Source organism: Homalodisca vitripennis, chromosome 2 (genome assembly GCF_021130785.1).
Source record: "Homalodisca vitripennis isolate AUS2020 chromosome 2, UT_GWSS_2.1, whole genome shotgun sequence".
In the NCBI taxonomy this organism is placed as follows: domain Eukaryota; kingdom Metazoa; phylum Arthropoda; class Insecta; order Hemiptera; family Cicadellidae; genus Homalodisca; species Homalodisca vitripennis.
In genome coordinates this window covers 180,577,240-180,604,464 of record NC_060208.1, presented here as the reverse complement: position 1 = coordinate 180,604,464, position 27,225 = coordinate 180,577,240, and the positions used below count along the sequence as shown (strand labels likewise).

The 27,225-nt window shown below is 33.9% G+C and overlaps 1 protein-coding gene across 1 annotated transcript; it reads left to right on the top strand.

Moving 5' to 3' along the window:
* The first annotated feature begins 106 nt into the window (after positions 1 to 106).
* LOC124355925 lies at positions 107 to 23,243 on the top strand. Its single transcript, XM_046807077.1, has 9 exons — positions 107 to 115; positions 494 to 571; positions 1,608 to 1,763; positions 3,175 to 3,303; positions 4,472 to 4,657; positions 7,256 to 7,443; positions 17,611 to 17,763; positions 21,257 to 21,340; positions 22,955 to 23,243. The coding sequence occupies exons 1-9, from the start codon at positions 107 to 109 to the stop codon at positions 23,112 to 23,114; spliced, it is 1,143 nt and encodes a 380-aa protein (XP_046663033.1). The 3' UTR covers positions 23,115 to 23,243.
* Positions 23,244 to 27,225: the final 3,982 nt, after the last annotated feature.

Below are 27,225 nucleotides of genomic sequence, written 5' to 3'. Positions count from 1 at the left end.
TAACTTTTTTAATAAGCTCTTTTCAATATACCACCGGCTGGTATGAAGAAAAACTGATGTAAACATACTACTGTTTGTTAAATTTAGTATTTTGTTTAATTGAAATATGTTGACCGTGAGTTCATGTAAGAGTATTTAAAAACAGTGTGCAGCAGAGGGAATGTGACTAAGAATAATTTACAAAAACACTTTTTATTTTATTGTTTGTTTATATTTGAGGTTTTGTTTGATTGTAAAACTTTGAAGTGTATCATAATAGAGAAAGACTGTGATTTGCTGCTACAAGCTACTAGTAGGTTTTTAGTCCAGATGGAAAGGTTCCCTGGGACAGAAATTTATTAATGAAATCAGTGAGGAATTTAATAATTTCTGATATGTGAGCTGATTCTTTACTGTATGTGAAGTGCTCAATACTGTATTTTGGACTTGTATTTGATCCAGCTAAAGAAACTAGAGGATATGCTGGAGAGTTTAAAGGACCTGGGAACAGTAGAAGACAAAGGAACGGTTGGGTCAGAGGCTAGACTTCTTGGAGACAACTCTGTCTGGCCATGACGAGCAGCTGACCAATGTGAGTTTTCATTGAAAGAGATATTCCATAAGAACTCATTCCATCAACAAAGTTGATTGCGGTCTGTTAAAACTATTTTTAAGTTTATTGCCATTATAAGAATATTTGAGCCATTCCACACCCAAATCTTCCTAAATGTTAAGCACAATAACACAGAGAGTCGTAGAGAGCATTGTGTAGAGAATTAAATATTTTTTAGAGAATTTGAAATGAAAGGAAAACAAGAAAGACTTTGTAGGAGAATATTTAATCTTTCTAATTAGCAACTGGTGGTTTTCACCTCCACTATGTTGATAACAATCTCAAAATTCACTTTCATTATCTCAAGAACTGTTTTGAAACAACCTTGAGTTTTACCCCATAAGATTAATGTTAAAACTTCAAGCACTTGGACACCTTTATTTTTGGTTGTAGAATTATAGTTAATGATATGATTAATAGACATGATCACTTAAAATATATGATTAGTACTCATCCAAACGCTTTTTTGTTTTTCTTGTAAAGTGTACTCTGTTGGCATATTTAAGTGATAAAGTACAAAAAGTTTTAAGTTTTTTCTGAAAAACCATTAAAAATCCCAAAAATTCTAAAAAGTGATTGGATGTGTAGTAATTTTATCTTTAAAATGAGACGGATCCCATAATTCTGCAACCAAAAATGAGGGTGTAAAAAGGTTAGAGGTTTAACATTGTTCTTATGGAACTGTAATTAAGATGACCACTAAAGTCGGCTCTTAATAAAAATGGCACAATCAATCAAGATTAATAAATATCATCTCAATTTTTCATCTAATTTTAGTAGTCTCTGATAGTTGAATTATAAGGTTTTGTAAACTGTTTTGTAGACTTTAAAACAGTTTTTTGTTGTTGCAGTTATTGTCAACTAAAAATAACAATAATTTTCTCACTCAACGAGATTTATCCAACCAATATTTTGATGAGTTATTTTTCTCCTGCCGAAGGTGGTATTTTTGTCTACTTTTGTTGGTTTATGCTCTATCAGATTATTTAATATGTGGTTTGAATTTTTTGACCAGATAAATGGTACGTTGGAAGAAAAGTTACCTTACATCACTGAACAGTTTGAGGAACTGCACCAAGAGATGGGTCTTCTGAATGAGAAAGTCAACGTCAAGAATGTCTCCGCCTTTGACCAGAGGAGTGTTCAAGAGAGACGAGTCTCCTCGACACCAGTACATTTTTCTGATCAATTAAATAGATTTAATAAACCTTTTCACTGCCACTTCTGGTAGTGTAAATATGTTTCACGGTGATAACAATCAAAACTGTTGACAATATGAGTTCTCACAAAATGTGTTTCAAATTAAATATTAGACACCTGCAATGGAAAAGACTTTGAAGAAGATTGGGTCTTATATTGCTGTATACATAGTATGCAAAAATATTTTTCAGAAATGTGATATTTTTTATATAGATGTTTAGGAAGATCATTATTTTAAAAATATATAAACAATTTAACATTTCGTCCACTAAATTAAGAAAATAATCTCAGTGGGAAAATGTTATTGGATTTTGAACAACTTTTATTTTTCCATATATATATGTATATATATATAATAAGAAGAAGTATCTAGCCATTGGAAGTATCTGCAAAGAACAAAAGAATGATTGGTTTTAAGATGTGCTTGTATATAAAGGCAGAAAAAGGCACTTAGTATGAGTTTCTCCTTGGCTGCCAATCTTTTCTTATAAACTCCTTCAAATGAAGTTGATCGGTTGTAAAACTGGTTAATGTACTCAGAAAACATACAGGAAGAGTCCACTGTGACCGATTTAAGAAAATACAAATTTATTTCAACTAAAAATTATAATTTGGTTAGCAAAACACAGCTTCAATAAGAATACATTTTTGTTTCTAGTACAACTTCTAATGATCGGATGAAAATGAGAAAGAGAGATCTATTTTAAATTCAAAACGGTCACATTACGTAGTAAAACTGCTTAGAGACAATGGCCAAACTCTAACAGTGGCCCTCCTGCATGAGGGCATAACTGAATAGCAAAATAGGTTACTGTAAACAGGTCTTTCTATTCCTGGATTCCCTACCTCTCCTTCAATAAATGAAAGCATTCAAGTTTTTCACATTACTTAAAATTTTACTCAAACAACTGATAGAAGAATTGTCTATACTATTAAAAATTATGTATTTATATTTAAATATTGGCCACTAGTGACTGTACATAACATTATCAACTTACTTTTTTAAGGAAGGAGAGGCCGATTTCCCTTTAAACCTTATTCTGACAGTCCTCATAGGCTATTGGCCTGTGCGAGAATCTTATCAAACAAAATAAGGGGGAGAGTTAATACAGTCCAAGGTTGGTTGTACTGATAAAAAGTGCTACTCAGTCAAAGACAGGATTTGAACCTATGTTATCTCTAACTCCGGACCAAAGTCCTGTGTTGGTATAGTCTTAGACCACTCGGCCATTGGCAATGCCAATTTTATGGCAATTATTGTGAGTTTCATCACATTAGTGTCTTTCAAATCGTTTTATCCGAAATAATTGCATTATAATTATAGCAAAGTCATGCATACCGATTAATGTTACAAGATCAATCAGTCAACCAGTGTGTTTCAGGACCAGACAACGAGCAGCATCAACAATATCATAGCCCGCCTCAGCTCCGTTCAGCACGACCTGGACAACCTCACTATGGTCACCACCAACCTAACAGAGGAACAGGACCAGCGACAGATGATGATAGATGTGAGTACAGATACTCAGGATATCTGGAGTATACAGTATTAGGTATTATTATACCTACAAGCTTACAAGTGTTCAATTTGAGCTCCATTCATCACATGGCACACATGAAGTCGATAGCCCAGTTCTTTCCAAATTTTATCAATGTGTCTTGAGTGATTGCTACAACAGCTGCTATAATCCTGTTCTCACCCGTGTAGGGTGAACTGGAGGCCATGCACAACAAGCTCTGTCATTAGGCCCCTCGCGGCCAAGCCAGCAATTGGGTACTGTGACGTTTAACCAGTTGTGTGTTAGGTTATGTTAGTGTGGCGGCGCACCATGTTGCTGCCAAATGAAGTTCTGTGGTTCATCTTCTTACAAAGGAGGAAATAGCCATAGTTCTAGAGCATCAAGATAAGAAATATCAGTTACAGTTCCTTCTCCAAAAAAGAAAGGCCCATAAACTTTCCGCCTAGATATGCCACACAAAAAAATTCAATTTAGGGGAGTCTTGTTCAATTGTACCATCTCATGAGGGTTTTCTGAACAAATCTCCAGATCGCACATTGTGAGTATAATTGTAAGCAAATCAGTCTGCAGGCTTTAGAACTGGTAACAACTGCAATTGATAAGGATGTAGTGGTAAAGCGTTAAACTTTCTAAACAATCGTCACTGGAATTGCTAATTCAAAACTAGCCTTCTGAACTGATTTCTGTGGGCTACATGTGAAATTCTCTCTCACTCGCTCAACACTCACTAACCATTGGTTGTCCTGTACTCTTCCCTTTGTAAAGACAGCCAGTTCTCCATTTACCACTCGGAGGATCATAGCCGAACTTTATACGGAATGCACGTAGCACAGTTATTACAGATTGGGTCTTTGCTAATTGTAGGATACAAAAAGTCTTCTGATCACGAGTCACTATTTTTGCTACCAGAGCTTTCTAACGGATGGCAGAGAAAACAATGCATCCACATGGGTACAGGTGACAACAAACAAAACTGTTTGAGTTGCTTTTTGATTTTATGTATAAATTATAATTTTAATTTATATGTAAAAAAATACTACAGTGTGAAAGTGTTAAAACCCTGATATTAATTTACAAACACCCGGTATAATATGAGTGAATTATACTTACACGTCATATTTACGTCTCCCACAGCATTATATTGTTATTATTTTTGCAGACATTGTCAGAACAGATAGAGGTACTGAAGGTTGCTAAAGCTGACAAAACCAATGTAGAAGATATTCTGGCTTCAAAGGCGGACATGAGTCAAGTCCATCGCAAAGTGTCTCATGACCACTTTGAGATCAAGATAGAAGGACTGAGCGCTAAAATGGACGATGCTTTTAATAGATTGGACGTTCATGTGAGTGTTGTTTATTGTATGGTTTCTATTGTACTGTTTAATTAGCAGTTTACTAACAAGATAACAGTGGAATATCATCTTTCGGATAAGACCATGGGAACCATAACCAATTTTAAAAATTGTAAAAATTGACTAGATCTCGACATTTTAATAGTATTATAGGTAATTCTGTACAATCATTGTGTCAATTAAAATTTTGTATTGAAATATATTACAAAGTGAATGGTTTTAATTATTTTGAGATAAATACAGGTGTCTGAAAGGCAAAATAACCTAAAAATAATGATTCAAAATAATATGAAATGAAGCAAATAAAGTAATCCTCTGTCTCTATCCACTATTTTGTATTATGAATCGATCATCAATAAATCAATCAAATCTTTATTTCTCATTTGGATACAATGCAGTACATAGAGAGTTGTCATTAGGTTATGGATTAGTTTGTAATCGTAATCTTGTTCAAAATATTTAAAATAAATCATAAGTTTTAAAAGAAATCCAACTATTTGAAGGTAAAACAGAATGATGTAAATTTATGACAAAGTTAACAAAAGAAAAAACTCATTAACAGAGTAATAGGTTTAATTTATTAGTATCTGTTTGATGTTCTTTATGCTGTTTTTATTTATTTCAACATTCTTATTTAGTTTAACAAATTTGTTTATTTCTTTTTCCAAGTCATGAAATAAGCTGATGTTCAGTTTTGGAAGTATTATGTAAGGGGATTGTTAAAAAGTGTCTTCTTGTGTTATATGAACTAGTTGAATTTCTTGAAAACCTGTTCTTGCTCTTGACATAAAATTTAAAAATATCTAGAATATACTGACAAAGCAGAGTTAAAATATTTGCGGATCTAAATAATGGTTTACAATGTTCATCAAATGGTTTATCATGTAAGGTTCTTAACGCTTATATTTGTAAAACAAATATTCCATTAAAACAACTCAATGTTGAGCCGCCCCAGATGATTAAACCATAAGTCAGTATATTGTGGAAAGTGGCATAATATTATTGAGTACAGCTCAGATCAGTCCTCTTTCTCTAGATATATTTGAAATTGTAAAATATCAGTTTTAGAAAAAATTTCTCTTATTAGATTTATAATGGGTGCTGACAGATAACCTCTTATTATACCAAGTTATCTGACAGATATTCAATCTTGTTTAAGACACTGACATTCAGATCTCCACCAAGAATTATTTTTAATTTTTTGTTTTACTTTATACCATGATAGTATAAAGACAAAATTCAAATTGATTAAAAGACAATTCATAGTTTTGATAATCAGGTACCCTATATACACAAATTAAAATAAATACTTCATTCATCAAATTCAATTCTAAAGAAGACATTTAAAAACATTTGGTATGTGATAAAGATTCAAATTCATTTTCCTTTTTTTATTTATTTATTTTTTTACAAATGGTGAAAGTGTCTCACTAACTAAGATACAAGACCCACTTATCCATCTGTCTTCTCTAAAGAAACCAGAGATAAAATGTACGCCACTATTGTTAAGATAATCTTTATTTTCTTTATGTAACCAATGCTCTGTGAGCAGCAATGGAATTTTAAATTTAATTTTGAATTTTGAAAGAAGCAAATTTCATTACTCAATTATGACAACCACCCTGAATGTTATAATGAAAGACTAATAAATTAAAACTATTTTCGGTCATAATAAGCTCATCATCACTACTGGTTTGGTTAATTTTTACAGAGTGTTTCCTAATGACATACCGTATACATTTTGTGAATCAAAGCTAGATAATAAAAAAGCTGGTTTAGGTTTTGTATAACATAAACTTTTTGTTCCCCCTTGGTAGTCTCTAAAAAAATTTTACCCTGAGAACTAACATTAATTAATATTATGCAATATTAAATGTTAGTATGTAGGATAGGTACATATTATAGATATATAAAGTGTAATATTAAACCCTATCTTATTTAACTAGTCAATACTTATCAAAGTTGGAGCGCTTATGTGGTTTTGGTGGATGTTTTTTCTTTTCCATCAGAAGTGCAGGGTGATATCAAATATTTGGGACTGGTATTTTCCCATACCAAATAATTTAATGTGAAGTGGGACAAGAAAGTATCGATCAGAAGTGTCTCTCACCAATAGTACGGGGATCCATTATTGATGCCTTAGGAAGAAAACTAGACACATCCCTTGAAATACTGTAGTATCTAAAAATAAAGCTCAGATCACATAGATCCAACCCCCTTCTGGTTGGACAAGATGAAAAGTGACATGATGCATATTTAACAAACATTTTATCGATGGTTGCTTCTCAATTTATTGTTTAGTCATTAGTCAAGTTTGCTTTACTCCTATACTTTAATGTTAGAAAAAACACTTTCAAGTTTTTACAAACCAAACAATTTAAAAGAATCATGGAATTGAAATAGTAGATGAACAGAATGATTTGTTAATTAAAACAGGTTAATTTTAGAGAATAGCCTCACTTGGTATCAGTATTAATTAATTAACAAATTTTTATGAATTTAAATGAACATTGAAATCTCCAATTGATTATAGCGTGATTGTAACAGTCCTATATTTTCTCTGTTAAAATTCTAAAACTATTCTTGCAGGAGGATATGTGGCAAGAAGAAGTAGAATTACTGAAGGCCGATATTGAAAACAAGATGGACAAGACAGAGTTCTCACCATTGAAGGACTATGTGAATGAGAAACTGAAACAGATTCAAGACAAAATGAAAATTTTGGCTGCCCAAAGAAGAGAAGGGGAAGCAGCTGGATCAAAAAGGAAAATCATCAGGTATAGTGTATTGCAAAAATTACAAACAATTTAAGTTTAAACTGTTGTTTATTTGTTCATAATCATGAAAAGTTTTCATGTGTTCGTTCATATGTGACACTTATTCAGAAAAATGTGCATCTTCTGCTTATTCATTGCCAATAAAAAAATGTAGCTGTTATAGCTTAAAAATATAAATATAATGTTAGAAAAGCTGTTGTCCCCCAACTGTCATATGTTTGTTGCTCCTGGCTTGTTCAAGCTTACCATTAAAGTGGTGTTGCTCGCTTATGAGTTGATGTATTTTTTTGAGGACAGTACCATTGGAGTTTTTATAAGCGTTGCAAAATTGTTGGTATCCTTTAGATTGTTTATAACTATACTTATTTTTTTGTTATTTGACTTTGAAAGTTTTTAACAATTTCTTAATATTAAGGCAAATCACACAATTATTGTTTTTGAGTTTTCCTTTTATTTGTCTTAACCTATGTGCAAAGTCAGGTATCTGTAGCTTCACTAGTTCGGGAGATCATAATTTTTATAAAAAAGTTTATAAATAGTCCAGCAACAGCATTCTATTTTTTGAACTACAGTAGAGTCCCGCACGATCCGAACCCCGCTAATCCGAAAATCCCGCCTAATCTCGAACCATCGGCTTTCGAGGCAAGAGAAAATATAAAATTGCTAAAAAGGCAGGAAAATAAATTAAAACCAGTTATTTATAAGTAAAACGTAAGTTTTATATTTCTCAAAGCATTTACTTACTGACATGGTGATAGAAACTGAAATTACATTTGAAACGTTAGATGATATACATACATTGTACTGGAATTTCTATACTGTTAATCAAATGAAACATAGTACTGTACTGTACTGTAATTTATAATGGTACAAACCCCTAACGCAAGGCTTAGCAAATAATTTGTACTTTACTTGGACACAATAAGGGATAAAAACGTAAAACAAAACACTGCAAAACCCAACACTTTCTTAAGACCTAAAGTCAGTGATCTTCTTTTTGACAGCAACACACTAAAACTACTGGACGATGCAATGTTTCGCACAACGCCGAAATGAACATTACGTCATTGGGAGTAGCAGCGGCATGTTGCTCGACGTAGCCGTAGAGCGAGGTCAAAGGTCACTTGCAGCTGCGCTGTGTGGAACAATAACGGTAGTTTTTGGTGGGGGGGCTTCCTCCCTCATTCCCCTCACTGCTTACATGAGTCATCAGCTGGGACTCCTTGCACCTGTGCCACGATGTCTTCGTCTGTGTACTCCTCGATAGCCTTTGTCATCTACAGCCGTCCACTCATCAACACACATCCTTCTCTACAGTTACGTTCGCATCCCGGTACACATTTTTTTTCTTACAAGAGGAAGAAGTTCGCATTCATTTACCCGGTGGATCAACCTCTTCAACAAACTGCAGATCAGGCCAAAGATTTTTCCCAAGATTTCTGCAGCGCTCCTACGCTTGTGTTCTCCCCGGAATACAGCCTCTGCCACCCAGTAAAATTACACATCTTTGATCGTCGATTTTCTTAAGCTTTTTGGAGAATTGTGAGGTCTTCATTTTATCCGCAAGCAGGCTTCGGAGCAGCTTTTTCCGATAATTTTGCTTCACAAAACAGCTTCGTAAGAACACTCCTTGGTCCCATTGGTTGTATCGATTCGACAGTAAACGTTCGCGTGGTAGAAAAAGTGGCTTTTATTTCACCAATAACCAGCTCTAAGTCATCCGATGGGACGGAGCGTTATCTTATGAGTAACAACGCTCTATCAGGCAGTCCCATTTCTTTTCTTCAATTTTAGGCTCTCACTGTTGGCACAAATTGTTTCTCACAAACCATTCTTGAAACAAAGCACGATCCATCCAAGCTTTCTTTTGGTTTTCTACTATAGTAAACCGGCAGAAAGCGTTCATATTCATGTTTTTAAAACATCGAGATTTTTGGATTTACCGATATATAAAGAAAGAAAAAAGAAAAAATAATAAGAAAAAAATTAAAAAAAAAAAATAAAAAAAAAATAAAAAAAAAAAAAATATAAACAAAAATAAAAAAATAAATAACATCAAAAGGTATTTTTTCTTATTGGTGGCGGAAAAGCGTTGCTGCATAGCTAATACGTGTTAGTCTCGTTGCTTATCCATTTTAAATCCTGGAAGCGGACTTTTCTTCTCTTGATGCTAGGCGTCTTAGTTGATGGCAACGCTTTGAAATTTTAGCCTCCGTTTCACACTCAGCGTTGCAACAGCACTTGCTGGGGAGAGTAGGAGGATGTAATTTTCTTTGAACTCCTGAAGATACCCTCTGCGGCTGGCGTTGCTAGTCTGCAGACCAGTCTTTTCGCCAGTTACAGTCCAGTTTGCCTGATACCGTGCCTTTTTTTCCACCGATCTAAAAAACCGCAACTAGCCGAAAATGACGGATCGCCTCCCATAAAGGATGTTTAGTAGAAGAAGCGCTTTTTCTTTAACCCTTTGAGTGCCACGGTGAACGAAATTTCTGTCACCAATGATAAAATGCGAGACATGCCACTGTGACGACTTTGTTCGCCACCAGATTGTATATGCGAGAAATGCCATGGTGACGAATCTTCGCCACCAATTATTTTAAGATCATTTGGTTTATATTTTTCGGTATTTTTATGTTTTCGACGTAATAAATTGTATTTCCAATAATATGCCTTTAATTTTCTGTGGTGTGTTTGGGAAAATAAAAATACAATCCAGAAGAGAATCTAAAAAAAACACAATGGCCATCCACAGCGCTGCCGACAGCTGACTAGCTGAGTAGCGTGGCAGACGGACGAATGCAGAACCGCGTGCTAGTGTGTATGTTTCTTTTGAAACATTGTATGCTTGAATTCTAATACGTAATTAATTACGTTTTGTGCTACAATTCGTTTGAATTGTGCGTGTAGTGTCTTATTATAGTGTGGTTTAAAAACACTTAAGTAGTTTTCAAATGGCTGAATAATGGATCCTGAGAACCTTAGATCAAGTGAGGTGGACAGAGAACTTGATGTGTGATAGTATCTGATGGTAATTTACTAACCTCGAGAAGACGATCTTAGTTGGATTTATTTAGTGATGATAGTGATGCTGATCCATTGTAATGAGCCACAAAAAAATGTACATAGAGGTCGAATCCCTCAGAGAGTGACTTTGATGTTTCTAGACCTAGGCCCTAGTTAGTACGTCAGGAACACAGGTTAGGCCTAGACTAACGTAAGTAAGAAACATTGATAGGATGTGTGTTATCCAGTTCCTCTTGAATCGGGTGATGATGCCGACGGGCCCTACAGACAATGATATTTGGGCTTAGTATAAAACGAAGAGAGCCGCAGTAACTTCACTCATGATTTTTTTCTTATGTTGAATCTCCAGGACCTAGACATTGCCCACCTGTGTGACTTTCTAAGCCCATTGACTATTTTACACTATTTTTTACAGAAAACACTTTGACTATGTTTTGTGGTTGAAAAAAACCAACAGGTATGCTAACCAAGACACAATTTCGTCTTTTGCAGACAATGACTCACCTAGGTAGTCCGTAGGCACAGCTGATCCCCCGTGAACATTATTGGAAATGAAGGCTTTTATTAGCTGCTGTATTAAATATGTGGCCTGATTAGGAACCAACTATCCCCTCTTATTGTGTCAAACTTTCTAGTGACTCACAAGCAACTCCATGGTTTAGTAAGGATGTTCACTCACGAAATAGATTTCAAATCATTTGCTTAGTTTCTTTCACATTGTTGACAATGAAAAACTGACCTAAAGCCAACGCAACCAGGTTACGACCCCACCACTCAAAAGTTCAAACCCTTAAATGAGCACTGTAATAGGTCTATTTAAATTCTTTTATACAGCCCATGAACAGCTTGTCAGTCGACGAATCTCTCTAATTGGGTACGAAAAGTCAAACCGGAATCACACAATGCCTCCCCAATAAGCCACCACCATAGGTGGGGAATAAAGTTATTATGGGTGTTGCTGTGACTGCTGTAATCTAATTACTGAGCATGAGCTTATTTTGGCTATCATGGTAAGAAGAACACATCTCCATCTGATGAGGTAAAAAAATATGGTCTTGGGCAGCTATTCGGTTGTCACTTCTCTTCTCTTCGTGCCTTGTAATTATTTACAGATAGGGTTTTTTCATGTTTTTACAGACAATTTTTTTTCTAGTATTCCGCTGGTCAAAAAATTGTATGAGGAAAAAACCTTTTTTTACTGGCACAGTAAGGAAGAATAAAAAAGGCTTGCCTGATGGAATCAAAGAAAAGTTTCAAGTTGGCCAGAAGAAGTACTACCATCAAGGAAACCATAGTGAACCTGGACTGGCCTATAGTACAACAAGCAATCACAAAAAAAAACCAGTTTGTTTTGCTGTCCTCAAAAGCTGAGATAAAAGATATTGTACATACCAAAAGGAGGTCATGGCAGGGTAAACAGTTTTTTGAAAACAAACCAACCATCATACTAGATTACAATAAGCACATGGTGGGATAGACACATTCGACATGAATTGCTCTATTCTTATACCTTGACGAAAGAACGAACAGTTAAGTATTGGAAAAAGGTTGTTTTTAATCTTTTTGACAAGAATGGTAATAACTCCTACATTAAATAAAATATTATGGGAACAATTTGTGTTCCATAAACAACAGGAAACCTCTTTCTAGATACCAGTACATACTGTGCAAATCATTGAAAGTATTTCTGAAGGAATGAATGGGTAGCACAGCAAGGTAAAAACTGTAAACTTCAGAGGGTGACAAAAGAAAAATTGGATTAGAAAACATTGCCCGGAAAAAAAAAGAAAAGACTTGTTTTGTATGTACAATGAGGGGGCCTGACTTCAAAACAGGAAGGAAGAGGTCTAGAACAGTTTGCACAAACTGTGGGGAAGGCTGTCATGGCACCCTGCTTCCCAAAGCACAAATGCAAGGTGAAGTGCAGACAAACTGTTTGTGAATAGTGTATATATAAATACATTGTATATAAAACATTTAGTGAAGAAAGATTTTGAACTGAAATTTCATTTCAATCTTATCATTCTTGTGAGCATAAGAAATACTGTATATGAGTGGTGAGTAAATTTTATAAGTTTTTCTTTTAGACCACTACACAAATGAGTATATGATGAGGCTATGTGTGTATTTTTATTTTTTTTTTCCAAAATGTTTTTGGTCTAAAAAAAAAATTTTTTTTTGTCCCGGTTTTTGTGAACATAACACTAATGAAATTAGACTTGCACATTTTTTATTAGTAATATTCCCTTAGAAAAGAAAGTGTTTTCCATAGTAAAAATGTTTTTTTTTATTTGGTAAAAACTGCAATAAAACTTTAAAAACAATGTAAAAAAGAAATAAGAAAACAACTTTTTTGTTTTGTGTTAAAAATAGTAATATATACGAAATAAAACTGTAAGAAAATTTACTAATAAAAGTTAATAGGCCCTAATCCAATTCAAACCAAGCATTTTGATCTACAGCATGATAAGTTTCTTCTATGGAAATAATCCTGTTAAAAAAAATCGTTTTTACTAAGTTGCTACACAACTGGGATTTCCGGGTCTTGGCATTTTTAGAACATAACCCCTGAATATAACATATGTTGCCAAAAAGTTCCATAACTCAATATATGGTCTTTTGGCACTCAAAGGGTTAATAAGAGGGCCAGTAATGGGAATGCCTTTTTTGTCTCTCTGTGAGAAAACCACAAGTAAAGTGCTTCATCGAGTTGTCCAAGACGATGACACAGTAGTAGTTTTGACGTTTTTTCTAGAGTGTTTTCACTTGTATACAGAGCAAAATTGTTCGATTTTTGCCCGCTTCTTTTTCCAGTCACTGATCGTCGCTTTACCGACACCAAATTCAATTGAAAGTTGAGTAGGCACTTTCACCATTTGTCTAGTCTTTTGAGAACTTCGAGTTTTTTCTTTTAACGTACTAACACGAGTTTTTGTTTACGTTTACTAAAGTCCATATATAATGATATCGGATATACGCACAGAGCAGAGCAAAGAAACCAAAAAAAACTGCAAGACCACAAACTACAGAATACACAGTAAAGAGCACGTGCTGCGCGTATGCAGAAGATTGCACTAAACTGTCGTCTCGCCAATCGTCACCAGGCACGTGGGTGGTGGAGGGGATAGGGGTGAAGTAGTGGCAGTTCCAAATAGTTTTAGCGCGCCACACTGTTTCAAGGTCACCGACCAAACTTCGCCCCGCCCACCACAGACAGGTGGCTTCTATATACTAGATTCATTAACGAATCACAAACAATGGCACTCAGTTTCGACCATGCGCGATGTTTACACGTACAACAGACAGGAAGCTGTAATTATAATTATTACGTTTAATACGTACTTACTATTGTTTATTGCATTTGATTATTGTATGCATTTATAAATTGTTTTAAAACCACGTAAATTGCACTTGAAAGTTGATAAATGGTACTTATTTCACAAAAAATCCGCCTAGTCCCCGAATTTTTTCCCGTCAATCCGAACAATGGTTCGGTCCCAAGTTAGTTCGGATTGGCGGGACTCTACTGTATTGCAGATAAAAACCATGAAATTTTATATATATTTTTTTATACCTAAAAATCTACTTTTTTAAGCAAATACCAATTTTTTTAACAACACTCAGGATGGTCTACAAGGAGTCAGAAGAAATATTAAATGAGAGCATACATTGAGTTGTACATTAAATTAAAGGTCTATATTAGGAGAATACAATGCCGCAAACCCTACATCAAATAGTTCACCTTAGCCAAAATGGTGTCGGTTTAAAGTTACAAACTTGAGAATTTATTGTGAATGACTTTACACCAAATTCGGAAATGGTCTAGGAGGAGGCCTATGCAAATTTTTAATGCAGATCTTTACCAAAATGTCCTTAAATAAAACTGTTGTTTGAGTTAATCATCATATAGACAATATGAAAAACAAATGGTGCGGCCAGCAATGACCACAAAGTTAAAAAAATGTTTAGATGATTTAAAAATAAATAACATTGATTCGACAGTCTAGCTGACTATCAGGCAACTCATACACACCAATGTAGACATGCTTCTTATCAACTGGGTAGGTGGAAACCAATAGGCTTAGTAGTACATTAATCATTTTTGCTTGGGGAAATACCATTTCTTGTCTTTCCCGATCAGTTCTTGTGGAGTGTTGATTATTTAAATCTCCAGTTGATTATTTAAATTAATTCAACTTACTTAAAAATTTGTCAAGAAAATAGTCGAGTAATATAAAACCAAAATGGCATTATCTGAAATTAAAAGAATTAATGTACTGATTTTGAGAGAGGACACAGTGATCTACAGAGATCATCCCTGCATGTAGCTGATCTATTTAATGATATATTTCGGAACAAATCACCTATTTCAAAACATGCTGTTTACGCCACAGTTTGGTGCTTTGAAGAATAAACACCCTTAGGAAGTAAAACTTGTGCATGAACTATCTGAAGACGATTTTGATCAGAGCATCGATTACTACGATAAATTGATATGAAAATTGGATGCAGACCCAAATTTTGTAAACAACATAGTTTTTACTGATGAAGTAAATTAAATGTTGTGTTAAATGGAAATGTCAGTCGACATAACAGTAGATATTGGGCTGAAACAAACCCTCACTGGATGGTGGAGGTCCACACCCAGCAACCCCAAAAGGTGAATGTGTGAGCAGGCCAGGCATTGTAGGATAAAATATTATTGATCCTTGTATTATTTATGGAGATTTGAATGGAGAAATGTACCACAACATGGTTAGTAAAACTATCCCTGCCATCATGACTGTTGAAGGATTAAGCTGGTATTCTGTTTGGCTCCAATAGATGGAGTGCCCTCTCATTAGATGTGTGTAATGTTTTGAACCATATGTTTCGAGAACGATGGATAGGTCGGAGAGGTCTAGTTGAACGGCCTGCTAGGTCACCTGACCTGTCACCTTTGGACTATGTTTTTTGGAGTAATTTAAAAAGGCAAAGTTTATGAGTTGAAGCCCTCTAACCTAAAGGAATTAACACAAAGAATACTACATGAAGTGGCAGACATGTCTGCTGAGGCGCTAAGAAACGTTATAGATGGCTACTACAACGGTCTTGCTCACTGTGAAACTGCCAAAGGAAAACAATTTGAGCATCTATTTTAATAAAAGGTAAGTTATAATTTTGAAAATGGTTCAATACATGTTATAAAATAATAAAACTTTCAGTAGTTCCAGATGAGGTTATAATTATTATAACCTCATCTGGAACTACTGAAAGTTTTATTATTTTATAACATGTATTGAACCATTTTCAAAGTCCTCCTACTAGAATGTTTTTGAATGTGGTTTAAAGTCATTCACAATTCGAAAAAATGGTTTTTTGTATGGTAAGAGGTTTTTGGGATTTCATTACTATCTAACACAAGGAATGACAACTAAATTTTATTCGACAAGCTCAAGTTTGTAACTTTAAACTGTTGCCATATTTTGAGGTTGGGTTTACGGCATTGTATTTTCCTAATATAGACCTTTAATTTAATGTACACCTCAATCTATGCTCTTATTTAAGATTTTCTTCTGACTCCTTGTGGACTAGTATGATGAAAAAATTGATATTTTCTTAAAAAATTAGATTTATAGGCATAGTACTTATATGTAAAGTTTCTTTGCTTTATCTGCAATACTAAAAAAAAACAAAATGCCGTTCCTGGACTTTTTGTAGACCCTGTATGTATACTTGTAGTGACATAATATGATTTACAATAATTGCAATATTTATAAAGCTTTTCTGGTTTATATCTTATATCCATCCATATGAAAAGAGCGCAACAGTTATAGATAGTTCTGTTGAGCAATAAGTAGATTGCTCTTTATACTAAATCTGATGTTGTGAATTTAAAACCCATTTTGAATAGTATGCGTTTGTAATTTGATAATTTTATATTGTTATCACATTTTTTGTGAATACTGTCAGAGTTATTCAATACGAGGGTCGTCCACAAAGTAACCTCCGTTTTGAAATAAAAAATAAACCAGTTGAGATACAAAAAGTTTATTATATAAATTTTAAAACTACAGCTTTTCTCTACTTTTTTACATATTCACCATACAAATTCAAGCACTTATCATATCTTTTAACAGTTTTTGAAATTCCGTCTTTAAAAAAATCTGCCACCTGAAAACGTAGCCAACCTGTCACAGCGTTTTGAAGCTCTTCATCACTCGCAAACCTCTGAGATGCAAGCCACCACTTCATGTACGGGAAAAGATGGAAATTACTGGGAGCCAAGTCCGGGCTGTAGGGGGCGGTGGTCAAAAACGTCCCATTTGAATTTTTTCCAAAAATTCTGTTGTTCTTTGAGCTGTATGAGAGCGGGTGTTGTCATGGACAAACACAACACCAGATGTCAGAAGACCACGACGCTTATTTTGAATCGCTCGTCGTAGCCGCTTTAAGGTTTCACAGTAAGCTGCAGCTGTAATGGTCGTACCACGCTCCATAAATTCTGGTTCTCGCGAACTTTCTCATCCACTTTGTTCACCAAGTCATCACTGACGAAAGATGGCCTACCACTCCGGTCTTCATCGTGAACGTTCGTTCTTCCATTTTTAAAATAACGAACCTATTGACGGACTACACCTTCGCTCATAATGTTTGGGCCATACACCGCACTCTATTTACGATGAATTTCAGCTGCTATGTAACTTTTCGACCACAGAAATCTTATTACACCACGCACTTCACACTTGGCGGGATTTTCTATCACGGCGCTCATGTTTTTACGTTGTAACAAAAGAACGCGTGATCGCATGATGCTCTCCTTTGCACAGCTAGAAGCGTACTGAACGGCTGCGCACGCCGATGTGAAAATGGCGGCACTACCCCCACTACTTATCGCGCCACGCCCAAACGGCGGTTACTTTATGGACGACCCTCGTATATTTAATACTGTTGTTTAATTTACAACTAATTATGGTTTCTGCAGCAGTTTGCCGCGAGATTGCATGCTGCCAACATATTTTAAGTAGCATGAGGTTTTAGGATTGGATAACATAACACGTTATAGAGTGTTACTTTATGAACAGTATAAAATATTTTCCAAACTGAATGGAAATATAATTATATTTTACGTTATACAAGTATATGTTACATTTGTGTGCACAGGGACGTTCAGTGTATTTCTTGTGACAATAAATCGGTGATGAAAGTAGAGAACACCCTTGAGGACGTGACACCACCTCCACCCCTACCGCCATCACAGAGTGTTAAGCCTTTCCTTACTTACAAGCTGGACCAAGTGCGGAAACAGCAGCAGAAGTAAGTGTCACATGTATCTTTGGTAAGTTGCATGCAGTTTATCTCTTGTGACAATAAATTGGTGATGGAGGTAGAGAACATGTTGGAGGATGTGACACCACCTCCACCTCTACCGCCATCACTGAGTGTCAAGCCTTTCCTTACTTACAAGCTGGGCAACATGTGAATACAGCAAAAGAAATAAATGTGTATCTTTGCTGAGTTGCTTGGAGAAAAAATATTTTGCTTGATACTTACAGATCTAAAAATTATTGATTTGACTATTACTAGGGGACACTCATGCTCGCTGAACAGGTCAGTCCTGGTTCTCAATGCTGACTTGTATTCTCACTTTCGATATTGCTAAGTTCATTGCATCTTTGAAAATTGGTAGACAATATCCAATTTAAAGTTTATATATAGATCCGAGACAAGGAAATTATATTTAAAGATATTAAGTTAGATTTGGAACTATACAAGAATCTAAAGTTGTTTCATTTACAGTTTTGATGTAAATTATAACTTTTAAAAGTTAATTTCAAATTTTACTGTATGACTAAAATATGCAATAAGGTTTATTGGGTGATTTTTTGCACATCTTGAGTTTACAATGAATGCAACCTTATTTGTCAAGGTGAGTTTTATAAATATGAGTTTTATAATATATCTAAAGATATTAATAATTAGCTCACTGTTGATTTCATGGTCTCTTATTTCATAACATTTATATTCCAGAGTTGGTATATAAATGTTAACATTATGTTTTGTTGCTATATCAGAATTTGCCTTATCCAATTGTATATATAGTGTAAAAATAAATTCTCATCATTGTATTTTTCTGTGTATTGTACAGTGACAATAGAAATCACAGTTGAATTAAAAAAATATCATTTCATTATTACATGTGTGTTTCTACGACAGTAGTCAAAGCACATTTTCCCTCTCTACCCTCACACTTTATTACTGAGCTATTGTCATATCAATGTTCAAGATAAACAAACATAACTTTGATGCTATAATTATAGTTATATTTTTACCAATCACATTGTTGTCTATTATAAGCTAAATAAATTAGAAGGAATACAGCAAGAATGTATATTCTGTTGAATAGGTTGCCTGCTATATCCAAGGAAGCAAAATTGGTACTTTTGATTGATGTAGTCTGAGGGGCCTTTTCCTATTTGTATCACCATGAGTTCCTCTCTGTTTCTTTGTGCTTGAAAACATCCTGTGGCAATACACATAGAGTGTGTAGCAGTAATTGGTTCGAGTCTCTCGACTGCACATCACTGTAAAACAAATCTATAGCCAACACAACTGACTAAGCTTTAACAATTTCTCCAAAGTGTCTAACATCGCTTTACTATCCTCAAAAGTTCTGTGACAATAAATAATTTATAATTTTATTGTAAGTAGTCACAAATTATATCTATATATAAAAGGCCAAAGGCCTCACTCACTCACTCACTTACTCATCACAAAATCTCCAATTGTCTAGTATCACAGGAAGTTGAAATTTGGCAAACATTTACTTCATTACTGCAATAGAAAAACTAGAACACTTTTCATAAAGATCAAGCATTTTTAGGAGTTGAAATGTGGTTGCAATCTCTACAAGAATTATATTTTGTTTTTCAACCTTTGTATGTCTTAGAAAGATGAAATTTGACATCTCTTTAGTTGAAATCCATAAACAACCTATACAATTGCTTACACAGCACCGGAAATACCTTAGAAAGGAAGTAGATTATTATGATTGGTAAGACGCTTTTTGACTGAAGAATTTTTTCAGACCATGTATATACTATCTTGATGAGAGCATTAATGAAAACTCTATTAGAGAATCAGCAATAATATAGACTGTAAGAAGATTACACAGGCTCAAAGTAGAACCTTTTTGACTAATGTAAGCTTCAATATCTATACATTTTTTTTAAACACAGCAACAAGGCAAATTCTACTCGGTTTGAACCAGGAATGCTTCTTCATGTGCTAAACCTCTTAATAAGTAGCAGTGGCATATTTGTACCTCTTAGCAAAGAACACTGAAATAATATATACTGTACCTCAAACATGTCTATCTCTGATTCAAAATTATCGTGTTCTCACAAAAATTACTACAGATATAGTGTTTCTCCACTCTGGCCTAAGTGCTGAAGTTGGAGCTATTCATTCAAATAGCTCCTATATTTCAAATAGCTATAGAATATTGCAGAGAAATGTGTGTATTACATTTGTACCCGTAAACCCTATTTCAATCTCCGATTTCAAAGCCCCAAAACTTTGCTCTTTATTTTAAATTCCAATTCTTCTGAAGTGGATCAGGAAATTGGAATATCTTCACTGTGATTATCACTTCTTTCAGGAGTGTTTATTATGCCATTTAAAAAAGATATGCCTTTGATGCACTTGTTATTCGATAGGAAATCACACGCACTGCTAGTAAATAATAAATGTTTTGATCTTGATTTAACAGACATAATAAAAATACTGGAACAATGATTAGGACTTTTAACTCAAAATGAAGCCGTATAAGAAGTTTTCAGTCTTTTTAAATTTGTCATGAAATTAATGGGATTTCCCCCATATTATGTCTACAACTGTTGATGGTTATTATATTTAATGTGAAAATGTATTCCTTTTAAAAAATGTAATTTTCACTGGACAATTCAACGTCGGCTAAAAGACTTCCTGCAATAATTTATAAGTCCATTCATCTCATCAGAATACACAGATCTCTTTATAGCTCTATGTTTTGCTTAATTGTAAACATTTATACAGCCATATTCAAATATATAACTTTTAATATATATGTAAATATGTATTTAACAGTGAATTAATTTATTATTGGATTTTAAAAATTTGCCATAATGGAATCCCATTTATATTTTATTGTTGGTGGGCTTCAGGTTCCTTTTACAAGTTCACACATTTTAAAAGTTCCATGATAATTACATAAGCTATATTACAAGTTTAATTCATTACAAAAATAATGTTATAATTTTGTTAGTTAGATTTAAAAATTACAGTATAGATATGTTTAGATAGATATGTATTTGCAAAAAGTGTTTTGTTCCTTTTAATTATAAAATTATGCTTTCATATTATATAATATATTAAAACATTAAAAGATTGCAACACATGTTATAATTTTGTTCAGTGACATCTTCTGAAGAGTAAACAAATTTACAAACCAAAACTGTATACAAAATTATGTGTGATGTATGATTTTTTTATTATTTTACAAGATTTTAAACAATACTAAAATGTATTTTATAATTTTAAATTTTTGGTAAAAAAAGCTATTTATGTTTGTTTATGTATACACATAATACTTTGTACATTGCAACTTATTTATCATCTTTCTTAATTTTATTTGTAAAAAAAAATAATCATAAAAATATGGAAAAAATACAGTTTTTACTTGTGATTTCATATGAAAATAATTTTTACCTTTTGAATGCACACTGTGTGTTATAGTAACTTTTTGGTGTTTAGTTTTTTATTTGCCCAGATTGCCTGGAAAGAATCTGCACCACTTTGAAGAAATGCTGCATGATACTGGAAATCAACTAACCAAAACGTCCAGCAATAAAAGGTAACACAACCATTAATAATCTTTTTCAATAATTTTGTATATGGAACAATGAGATCATTCAAGTAATATTGATATAGCAAAATGTAATGCAGGAATGATTGGGCCTAGGTAAGGTGAAAATAGTTGGTACCAAGTCACAATTTTTGCAAATTCTGTCTACCACTTCCGATTTCCATATTAAATGCACTATCAATCAATACAATCTGCTCAATAGTGTAGACTAGACTGGAATAATTACTGAGTAAGAGATTCCTGATTATATTATGAATTATTAAAGGACTTTTGTGAGAAGGAAGAAGTAACATTTCTAAGTTTTGTATGTGTTCATGAGACTCTGTCCATCTCAATTGTAAGATTGCTCAAGTTTTGTTTTCACCATGATCCTCAAATCAAACACCAGTATGAAACAGTTGACCAAGAATAATTCTTGTGGAACACCAGGGAGTATTTTGATTGTGTCTGGTGTACTATAAAACACTCTTAACTTATAAGACTGGTGATGGAATTGTACATTTATATGTGGGAGGAACTGAGGTAAAACATACCTCTATGTATCAGGTAATTGTTAGATTTGGAGTACAGAAAATAGGAAACATAAGTCTCAAGGCATCAGCCGTTCGTGTCACTATGCAACAGCCAGTCCCAGTAGTATCATATGAGTATAGTATTCACCTAATGTAATACTGGTGAATTCTTGACTGGTCTCAGTTACAATCCACACTGAGACATCCAGCTTTGGATCATCTTTGGTTTGTTTGAGAGCTTTGCAAGGATCAAAAAGTCTGGTGAATACGGATCACTTATTTATAGCCAACCTACCATTTAATTGGTTAATAATCAACTTGATAATTAAGTGAATAATTAACTGTGTTGGAGTAGTCATCTAATGTTTTACTAATTTGTATTCTGTCGTCTTCATTTTACTATCTGACTGAGACTGGGGAAAAAATCCTTTAATTTAATGATTCAATAACTCGTTTATTCAACCAAAGTAACACAATTTCATGTATTGGTCATGTCAGATAACTTCTTACAACAGATTACAATCGTCAATAATACTAAGTATAACTTAAACGACTTGAACAAAACTACCAGATTGTCCAATTAGCCATCAGTCAGGAATTTACGGATGCTGTAAAAACGTTTTTCAAGGAGAAATAACTTAAGCCTTTTTCTAAAATTTAAACGGTTTGACTCTGTTTTAAGGTGCATAGGGCGCTTGTTCAACAGATTAATTGCATTGTAACGGAAATTTTTTTGGAAGAAAGCTGTGTGACGTGCAGGGACTTGAAGGTTGTTAGAATTCTGGTTTTAAGGTTACTTGTTGGATATATAACTGTATTGCATTATGATATGACCCAACCTTACGGATGAAGTGGGGTCTCCTGAAAGTATTTAAATGAAAATTATGTTAATCCAGAACTGAGATTTCTGTAACAAAATGGCCAAAGCCAAAATTAGAAAATGTTGTATCGACTTCGATAGGTTTGTGAATTTAATTAATTAGCACATAGACTAATCAAGAAATTAGTCCTTTTCAATTCTTTTTCATCTAGATGTTGTCTTGACTTCATTAGGCTAGTACATAGACTAATTGATGTTTGAATCCTCTAGTGGTGGTGGAGAAGGACACGTGGTAAACCGGTACGTGGGTGGCAGTCACACCACGACTACTCCTCAGCAGCGGGTCACTCGCACTGGTAACTTCTACCAGACCTGGGGCCCAATCATCACAGCTGTTAGTCCTCCCCCTCCCCAACAGCCTGCTGCTTGACACCACAGTCTATCGCCAGTAATCCTTGTAAATTACATTTTTGTCAAAAAATTTATGGTTATTGTCATATTGTTTAGTCCTTTACTATCCTAAAACATTTATTAAAGAATTAAATTTGTTGTACTTAAATCTCTGTTTTAATCCTTTGGATCCCATATAATGGATCTGAAGTTGTACATAATTTTTTCAGTATATAGATGCGGTTCTCTTGTCACACTCGATTGTCTGGGATTCGGAGGGTTAACATTCTTATTACAATCAGATTTGATCTGACTTTTACTTGGAATTGTACAGTATTTACAACATTGTTCCTAATATAATTTTAACTCTAATATTAATTTGTGTTATCTATGTTAATATGTACATTTTATATAACTCTAATGAGGTGAACCAACTGGGTTTGGTTACAACTTATCGTCATGCAAATCTCTATTTTTAATATATTTACTCCCTTGGTGGAAAACTCAATAAGTTCTGTAGCCTAATTTCAAACCGTCCCTTTAATACCTTGTGTTGTTTACCCGGTTTTACTGGTGTGGTGACAATTACTTTCTCTTAGACTGTCTTTTTTGTTATCATCTTTATTTGTTATTTCTTTGAGGAATACCATGGCATCATTTCTAAAAGCTATATGATACAATCATATAATATGTATTCAGAATTAATGTTTCAATTTTTCTTATGCTAAGATTGTTAAAGTAAAGTAAAGATGTCTTAATTTACCAGGCAAAATTAGGGCTAAGAAGCCCTCTCTTAATCAAATCAAATCAAAATGCCTTTATTATGCAGCCACGCTTAACGTTGCTTGATCTGGTTATCTTGCGATAACCGTTGAAATTGTTTGAAAATTGTAGAAATTGGTCTTGATGAATAAAATCTACCAGGCTGTAGAAGGGCCTGCTGATCAGCCAGTCATTCAGTGACTTGAGTTGTGCTCCTTTCAGACTTCTCGTTTCTGGTGGAAGAAGGTTGAAAAGTTTCTTGCCTGTGTATGATGGCTTCTTTGTGTATATTGAGAGGTGATGAGCTGGAAGATTATTCATGGAAGTATATTTTGTGTTGTAGCCATGCACATTGAAACCCCGTGGCAAGACTTTCCCATCAACATACAGAATGGTTTCCTTTATGTAGAGGCCAATGACAGTTTTTATTCTAAGGGTTTTGAAAGCATCCCGGCAGATGTCTCTAGTACCCATTTCATGCCCAATGTCCTGACTGCCCTCTTTTGTGCTATCAGAATTCTCTGTAGGTTTCTTGCATTAGTAAAACCTTCCACCTACCTAGATGATTCTTACGTATTATAGATGAGATGTGTTGTTCAAGACAAACCTGAAGCAGTTCTGTATAATAAGACAGTCCATGCTGTGCTGTTCCATCTGAGTGTAAAAACGTTATTACCGTTAAGTCACACAGTATTCCTCTTATGTTCACTCTCCTCAAACCTAATTTCATAATCATGTAACCCTCCCCAATCCAGCCCTCTTTGTTTAATGTTTACAAAGTGTTAATTAAGTGTATGTTCGCTCCTATTGCGCTTCCTTTTACTGTTTCTTATTTCTAATCTATTGTTTGTATGAATCATTGCTTCCTTTGTCTCTATATACATTATGTGATTCCTTACTAGCCTAATTAATTTATTTAACAACCAGGCATTGTATGAGGTATTTTTAATGAGTTTGATGATAGACAGTCAACCTGTGAGGTCGCTCATGAACAAAGATTGGAATCAAGGGTTAGAAAAATACTGCAATATGATATTTGCAAGGCAAACTGATGAATTGAATGTCACTTCACCAGCTGTAGTATATCAAGGTCATGGACATTGTCATTGTGTTTGTGCAGCAACTTCCTATGTTGTGTGTTTTGCTCCAGTATAATTTCTAGCTTTCAAAGTATGTTTCATATATATTTTTTGAAATTAATAGAAATTATATTGAAACAAATTGCATTATATTCAGAATAATCAACATTTTTTGTTGTCCTCTGTTTGTAAATGAAACTTTTGTGATAAAGATTTGGTTTAACTACATATGCTGGTCAATGTTAAAATAATTTATGCAAGTTGTTTATGCAGCATTTGAACTACAAGGCATGTAATGAGGAAGTAAGAACAATTGCTGTCCTTATTTAGCAACCTTTACTCAATATCTTCATTGAATAAAATTCATAACCATTTGACATGGTATTTATTTAAATACCGGTATTAATGTTTTATTTATAAAACAGTTAATGTGTGTTGTTACAAAACCACAATAAAAGTTTCTTTAGTAGTGACTGTAGTATTTTATTAGGTTGAGCATAAGAAGGAGGTGGTTGATTACAGACATAATTTGTAATAAACGACCTTCCCCAAGGACAAAGACAGTAAAGCTGCAGCAGATGACATGAATCAGCTGATTTAGAGCCTGGCGGCAGTTTTATGGCCTCCCACGGTCAGCTGAATGGTCCATAAACTGATGATATTACCAGAGTTGAACTGCTGTAAGTACAAAGAGGACCATTCTGGGTAGTTGTCATTTTGTGACTTACCCACAAGTCATCTTTCCGAGGTCCTACATCCAAATTGTTCGTGTTTATTTGAATTGGAGAAAATAAATTAAAATAAGATAAAATAAGAGGAATGTCCCAAAAATGTATTAAGAACATACTGATATTGCATATGAATCTTTAATCAAATGAAATGAGAATGAAATAACAACAACTTTGTAAATTATACATTCAATATTTTGTGTTTATAAGTAAAAAAATTGATTATTTCTTGAGTGTTTGTTAAAAATAACAATGGAAAGTAAATATATCAATGCATCCCAAATACACATTTTGCAAACGCAAAATTCAGGGACTGAATTCAAGTTTACAATGGCCTACAAACACATAAAATAATAGAGCAATTCATTTCATCAATATCTTTGAAACCTATACTAAACCTATATTTACAAGTAATAAACTACAAGTAAAGATACGTTAAATGGTAGTGAAGTGGGTCATAAAAAAGAAATTTTATTGTAAGCATATCCATAATTACATGTTAGTTTAGTAAGCCTATTGTGCTATATGAGACTTTAAACACCGTTAAGTTTAAAAGCTAACTAGAAGTTAAGCTACAAAACAAAGCAGTTAGGATTACCTTCAAATTGGAAGTTAGTGAGACATGTAAAAAGCAGTCAGGAAACTTGGAGTACTCATTCTAATTCATCTTTGGTGTTTGAAGTTGTTATATACTGCCAATAACCCTTAACAGAACAGAGGAATTCATCTGCACAAGGAAAGGAGGAAACAAAATTCATGAATCAAGATGAGATGGTTTAAATAATAATTTTTTAAGATGTGTGTCCACACAACACATGCAAATAACCTGTGACAGAAGAGAGGAATAAATCTGCACTATGGAAGATGAGGAATAGATTCATGATGCAAGACACATTTACTATAACAATGTTTTAAGATTGAGCCCAACATAAAACATTCCAATAATCTGTGACAGAAGAGAGGAATACATCTGCACTATGGAAGATGAGGAATAGATTCATGATACAAGACACATTTACTATAACAATGTTTTAAGATTGAGCCCAACATAAAACATTCCAATAATCTGTGACAGAAGAGAGGAATATATCTGCACTATGGAAGATGAGGAATAGATTCATGATAGAAGACACATTTACTATAACAATGTTTTAATATTGGGCCCAACATAAAACATTCCAATAATATTTGACAGAAGAGAGGAATACATCTGCACTATGGAAGATGAGGAATAGATTCATGATACAAGATACATTTACTATAACAATGTTTTAATATTGGGCCCAACATAAAACATTCCAATAATCTTTGACAGAAGAGAGGAGTACATCTGCACTATGGAAGATGAGGAATAAATTAATGATACAAGACACATTTACTGTAACAATGTTTTAAGATTCGGCCCAACACAACACATGCCAATATCATTGGATTTGTGTAAATTTTGATTGCCTTTGGGCAATAATTGAGCAAAACAATGTATTTTCAAGATGAAGAAACATTTAATTAGGCTATATATTTACTAAATAAAATAAAATCAATTACACTGGATATACTACAAATCTCCCTCCAGTAATAGTGA

Bases quoted from the DNA above. Each gene is read 5' to 3' on its own strand.
- LOC124355925 (XM_046807077.1), top strand. The intron at 3,304-4,471 runs GTGAGTACAGAT...TTATTTTTGCAG, and splicing joins AGCGACAGATGATGATAGAT to ACATTGTCAGAACAGATAGA. The intron at 21,341-22,954 runs GTAACACAACCA...TGAATCCTCTAG, and splicing joins AAAACGTCCAGCAATAAAAG to TGGTGGTGGAGAAGGACACG.